General features: G+C 64.6%; 1 protein-coding gene across 1 annotated transcript; it reads left to right on the top strand.

Moving 5' to 3' along the window:
- Nucleotides 1–1,350: 1,350 nt before the first annotated feature.
- Nucleotides 1,351–2,468, top strand: RPS15 (ribosomal protein S15). The gene is made up of 4 exons (XM_072788058.1): nucleotides 1,351–1,468; nucleotides 1,820–1,905; nucleotides 1,997–2,231; nucleotides 2,323–2,468. The coding sequence occupies exons 1-4, from the start codon at nucleotides 1,466–1,468 to the stop codon at nucleotides 2,434–2,436; spliced, it is 438 nt and encodes a 145-aa protein (XP_072644159.1). The 5' UTR covers nucleotides 1,351–1,465; the 3' UTR covers nucleotides 2,437–2,468.
- Nucleotides 2,469–6,116: the final 3,648 nt, after the last annotated feature.

Raw genomic sequence — 6,116 nt, 5'->3', positions numbered from 1 at the left:
CCCCGCTTCCTTTGAGATTTCCTGTTCCCTCCAGGCCAGCCCCAGCTCCCCACAAAGCCAAACCCCACCCAGCAAACTGGCCTGAGGCCAGGAGGGGGCTGGAGGCCCGGGGCTGCCGTTCCCACGGAGACCAGCCCGGTCAGCTGGGTGGGGCAGAGGCACCCACCTCACTCCTACCCCGCCCGCCCGCCCCGTGTTCAGTGCTGTGACCCTTACCCTCGGGGTTAGCACCGCCACTTCACCTTGTTCTCTGCGTGCGTGCGGCTGGTTCTTGTTTCTATGCTTCTGTTGTTTTTGCTTTACGTGAGAATTTTCTAGTGTAGCATTTTAATTCTTTTAATGATTATTTTTTTCATATCTTTTGAGTCATTTTCTTAGAGGCTGCTCTAGCTTAAGATGCACCATCGTGGGACGCCTGAGTGGCTCAGCAGTTGAGCGTCTGCCTTTGGCTCAGGGTGTGATCGAGTCCCCATCAGGGTCCCCGCAGGGAGCCTGCTTCTCCCTCTGCCTGTCTCTCTGCCTCTCTGGGTGTCTCATGAACAAATAAAATCTTAAAAAAAAAGATTCATCGTACTAACCCTCTGTAAACACCTCAGGGCACAGAGCACACTCACCCTGCCGCGCACCCACCCCCACCACCATCTCCAGAACCTTCCCCATCCCCAGGAAGCACTGACCCCCGCCCCCTGCCCCACCCCTGGCTCCCACCACCTCCTCTCTGTCTCTGTGGACGGGCCTCCTCTGGGGACCTCCTGGGAGTGGGGTCCTGCAGGAGGCGTCCTTCTGGGTCTGGGTCCCCTCCCTGAGCCCGGTGTCCTCGGGGTCCATCCACGTGGGGCAGGTGTCGGGGTCCCTTCCTTCCCGGGGCTGGACCGTATCCCGGGTGTGGTCGTATCCCCTGGATGGACACCGGGGTGCTTCCCCCTCCTGCCCCCCCTGAGGCTGCTGCGCACCTGCGCCCGTTGGAGCCCCAGCCTTGGCTCCCGGGTCACAGCTCCATCACAGCTCCAGCCCGTCCCTTGTGCCCAGTCGCGGTTACACGTCACCTGCACACCTGTTAGGGAACGGAGCGGTGCCCGGCGGTTCCGGGGCTCCGCGTGCTGAAGCCTGGCGGGTCCCCACCCGGGGCGCCTTCTCGCCCCGCCCCCGCCCCGGCTCCTCCTCCGCGCTCGGGACTCACGGCCGCCCCCCCTGGAGCTCCCATCCCGCGCGGCGCTGAGCCCGACCCCGCACTCGGCACCCGGGCCCGGGGAGGGCTGCAGGAGGAGGCGGATGCGCAGGGCCCAGCGAGGGTCCCAGGTGCCCCGCCCCGCCTGCGCTGCGCCCTCCCGCCAGCAGGGGGCGCGCTCCCCCGCCCGGAAAGCGGAAGCGCGTTCGCGGACGGCGAGGGGGCGGGGCGCGCGGGGCGCACGTGATAACCGCGCAGGCGCGGAGCGGCGGCCTTTCCCGCAGAGGAGCTGGCAAGATGGTGAGTACCCTGGGCTTCCGCGGCGGTTCCCGGCCCATCCGACGCCATCCGCGGCCTGGCCGCCCCGTGAGCGCCCGGGTCCGGCCGCCCGGCTGCGGCAGCCGCCTCCAGGCCCGCGGGAGCCCCGGACGTGAGGGCGCGGGGCGGGCCCGGTCCGTGCCGGGAGGACGCGGGGCGAGGCCGGTCCCCGCCGGACCCCAGCCGCCCGCAGCCGCGTGTGCGCTCCCGGGCCGGGCGCGTCGTGGCCCCGTGGGCTGCGGGGCGCGGGCCGGGTGGGCGCGGCGGCCGTGGGGCCGGCTCCCACCCGCGCTGCCCCCCTGACCTCGCTGCCCCCGCGCCCGGCCCGCGCAGGCGGAGGTGGAGCAGAAGAAGAAGCGCACGTTCCGCAAGTTCACCTACCGCGGCGTGGACCTGGACCAGCTGCTCGACATGTCCTAGTAAGCGCGGCCGGGCGGGCGGGCGGGGCGGGGGCGGGGACGGGGGCGGGGGGCGCCCCTGCTCAGGCCCCCGCCTGTCCCCGCGTCCCAGCGAGCAGCTCATGCAGCTGTACAGCGCGCGGCAGCGGCGCCGGCTGAACCGGGGTCTGCGGCGGAAGCAGCACTCGCTGCTCAAGCGCCTGCGCAAGGCCAAGAAGGAGGCGCCCCCGATGGAGAAGCCCGAGGTGGTGAAGACGCACCTGCGGGACATGATCATCCTGCCCGAGATGGTGGGCAGCATGGTGGGCGTCTACAACGGCAAGACCTTCAACCAGGTGGAGATCAAGGTTCGCGGGGCTGCCGGGCCACTGGGGGGTGGGTGGGGGGCGACCTGGCGGCCTGCGCCCCGTGACGCCCTGCCCTGCTCGCCCTCCGCAGCCCGAGATGATCGGCCACTACCTGGGCGAGTTCTCCATCACCTACAAGCCCGTGAAGCACGGCAGGCCCGGCATCGGGGCCACGCACTCCTCCCGCTTCATCCCCCTCAAGTAGCCGGTCGGCCAATAAAGGCACCGACTCCCGGACTCGTGTGGTCCAGCGTCTGAGCTTGCTTCCTCCCGTCGGCGCGCGCCTGGTTTCCCGCCGCGGGCGCCGGCTTGGCCCCACCTAGCTGCGGTCGGTCGTTGGCAGCCTCCTGGCATCCCCTAGGCCGAGGGAGGCGTCTGCCCTGGGGCCGTGCCCTTCTGGGGCCGCGGCTCCCCACCTCTCCCTCCCCGGGGTGGGTCCACAGCTGGAGCGGATGACTGCGGGTATTTCTGCTCAGGTGCATCCCCCTTGTCGGCACAGGGCACCCCGAGGTGGTGGATGGCCCAGACTGGGTGCTAACTGTCCGGGCAGTGGGGGCTGTAACTCGCTGACGGATCACAGGTGGGGAGACGGGAGGCGGTGCTCTGGGTTTGCCCCGAGGGAGCTGACCTGGGGACAGCAGGGAGGTGGGAAGCGAGGTGCCTTCTGTGCGCCCAACAGTGGTAAGGTGTGCGCACCCCTGGGAGCGGAGGGATGGCCAGGTGCTGAGCTGGGGCCCGGAGGCAAGGAGGGGAAGGACTCGGGATGGCATGCAAAGGAGCCTGCCTCACCCGGGGGTGACTGCTGTCCCCTCCAGCTGCTTTTTTCCTGGACTTTATCTCTAAGTAGCAGAATAATTCACTCACACTGTTACCTCTTGAGTTGGAGTTGGTTAAATTGGGGCTGTTTATGGTAGTAGAAGATGGTAAAAGCAGCAGCAGGATGGCACAGGCTCCTCCAGTTCCAGCAAAGGAACCGCAGTGTGGAGTCCCGGAAGGGAGTGCAGCCTGTCTCCTACTACCCCTGGGACCCCGAGCTCCTAGGGAGCCCGAAGGCAGAGAACAGCCCTGCGGGAACTGGGGCCGAGTAGCTCAACAGGCGGAATCAAAACTTCCGCTCAAGAGTTTCTAAGGTGCCCAACGGCGCCGTGCCCAAGGGATTGGGTCGAGGCCTGGCAGGAAAGGGCCAGGGAAGGCTGTGCAGCCTGATAAGGGGCACCCGAGGCACGGCAAAGGTGAGGGACTGGGGGCCCTTGTGGACAGTTACCTGACACTGGCTGGCCCGCGGAGAGACCAACTAGAAACTTTGAGTCCACGCCTCGAGGTGTTGGGAGTTCGGCCGAGGCAGGCCAGGCCAGCGCTTTGTGGTTTCAAGACCATCGTCCCAGCTGCTGGCTGCAAAGCCTGGTGGATACCGGCCCTACTGCCCTTTGTGTGACCTTGACTCCAGTGAAGGGCCCACTTTGCCCAGCCAGGAAGGTGAGGGCTCACTGTGGTCTCAGTTGCCAATTTTTGAAGTTTTTACTCGTTTCAGGGGTAGAATTTCACTTGGGTACAACACTCTGCTCGTTCCATCACGTGCTCTCCTTAGTGTCCATCACCTGGTGACCCCATCCCCCCACTTTTCCCCCTCCCAGCAACCCTATGTCTCCCGGGTTTTTTTTTTGTTTTTTGTTTTTTTATGGATTTTATTTATTTGAGGGAGAGGAGAAGCGGACTACCTGCTGAGCAGGGAGCCTGACCCAGAGCTCCATCCCAGAACCCTGGGATCATGACCTGAGCTGAAGGCAGAGGCTTCACCAACTGACCGCCCCAGATCCCCATTTGCCCCTTCCTATTTTTATCTATATTTTTTCTTATTTTTAGAATTTCCATAACTAAAAAATGAAATTGAGTAGAATAAACGTTTTCTTTTTTTTTTTAAGACTTTATTTTTATTTTTTTAAGATTTTTGTTTATTTATCAGAGAGAGGCAGAGACACAGGAGGAGGGAGAAGCAAGCTCCATGCCGGGAGCTTGACGTGTGGGACTCGATCCCGGGACTCCAGGATTGCGCCCTGGGCCAAAGGCAGGGGTAAACTGCTGAGCCACCGAGGGATCCCCCTAGACTTTATTTTTTTAAAAGATTTTATTTATTCATAAGAGAGAGGCACAGACACGGGATCCCTGGGTGGCGCAGCGGTTTAGCGCCTGCCTTTGGCCCAGGGCGCGATCCTGGAGACCCGGGATCGGATCCCACGACGGGCTCCTGGTGTATGGAGCCTGCTTCTCCCTCTGCCTATGTCTCTGCCTCTCTCGCTCTCTCTGTGTGTGACTATCATAAATAAATAAAAATTAAAAAAAAAAAAAAAAAGGCACAGACACAGGCAGAGGGAGAAGCAGGCTTCTCACAGGGAGCCCCATGTGGGACTCGATCTCAGGTCCCCAGGATCACGCCCAGGCCGAAGGTGGCACTAAACAGCTGAGCCACCTGGGCTTGCCCAAATAAATGTTTTCTACACAAGATTGGCAAGGAGGACAAAAATCCCAGGGTGAACATGCGCCTTCTCTGGAAAGTTTTTTGCTCCAAGCGTGAAAAGCCATGCACAGGAGACCGTTTTGAGCCACCAGGTCCGTGTGCAGGACTAGAGACCGGTGCAGGCAGGTGTCTGAGGCTCTCCCCCTTGGGGGGCGTGGGAGTGGCGGGGTGCCAACCCAACAGGGTCGGTGCTGGGTGTGTTCGCAAATAAAGCTTTCGTAGCACAACCCAAGTCCACGGGAGCTTCATTTAGCCAGTTTCTGGTGTTGAATGAAGCGTTGGTGTCGCCGTCTTTGGGGGCCTCCCTGGAAGCTTCCAGCATGGCCAACACAGGCCACCTTGGCCTCAAGGTGGGAGAGGTCAGTGGTTACTGTTCTTAATTTTCTGCAGTTTGAATTTATATTATGTGTGTTTGGGGACAACCCATATTAGTGTTCCCAGCAAAAGGAATGTGTCCTCAGAGGGAGGTGCACAGCCAGCGGGCACAGGCCCTCTAGGCGGGCTGTGGGGCAGGGTCCCCGGGAACCTCCCTTCGGGCCTCCCGGCCACACCACTGCCTTTGTGCCCCTCTGAATGGCCCTCAGGGCCGGTTCCACCGGGCTGCAGCCCCCTCCGTTCCCAGAGCGGAGGCTCCCACCCTGCTGGCCATCCCCACCTCGGAGGCCGCGCCCAGTGGGCCAGCCGCCTTCGAGCCTGCCCCGGCTCTGACCACTCTGTTTCTCACCCGTCCCTTAATTTGAAGTAAGTAGGTGTTCACCCCCTCAAGGCGGGGGCCCCAGAATACTGCCTGGAGTCCCCGAGTGTCCCACCAGGCCCGGCCCGCCGCGCCCCCCGCGCGCCCTCCGCCCGCGTCCCCAGCCCCGGTTCGTCTACCTGCTCGCGGGGCCAAGGCCGCGCCCCCTCCTCTTGCGGCTCGAGCTTTGCTGTCGCAGGAGCGGTTCTCGCGCCCCCTTCCCTCCGCGACCAGCGCGGCGCCCCCCGCCCCGTCCTGCCCGCTGCCGCCGGGGGGCGCCGGGAGCGCCGAGCCCTCCAGGTCCGCGGGAGCCCGCGCACGGCGCCCCAGCCTCCCGCCCTCCCTGCGCGCTGGCTTCCTCGTGCCCGGGCGCTGGCGGTCGGGTCGGGTCCGTTGAGCCCCCCCCCCCCCCCCCGCTGATTCCGGGGCCGGCCTGGCCTTCCCCTCCCCCGAGTCCGTCTCCCACGAGCGGGGCTTCGGCGGCTCTCGCACGGGGCCCGGCACAGGCGCGGCTTGGTCGGCGTTGGTGCGGGGGCGGCCGGCGGGTGGCTGTGCGGCCCTACGAGCCCTCCGGCCCCGCGCCGGCCCCGCCCCACAGCCGCAGCCTCCTCGGGACCCCGCGCTCCGCGTTCCCAGC

Source organism: Canis lupus, chromosome 19 (assembly GCF_048164855.1).
Source record: "Canis lupus baileyi chromosome 19, mCanLup2.hap1, whole genome shotgun sequence".
Taxonomy (NCBI): domain Eukaryota; kingdom Metazoa; phylum Chordata; class Mammalia; order Carnivora; family Canidae; genus Canis; species Canis lupus.
This window is presented reverse-complemented; position numbering and strand designations above follow the sequence as displayed.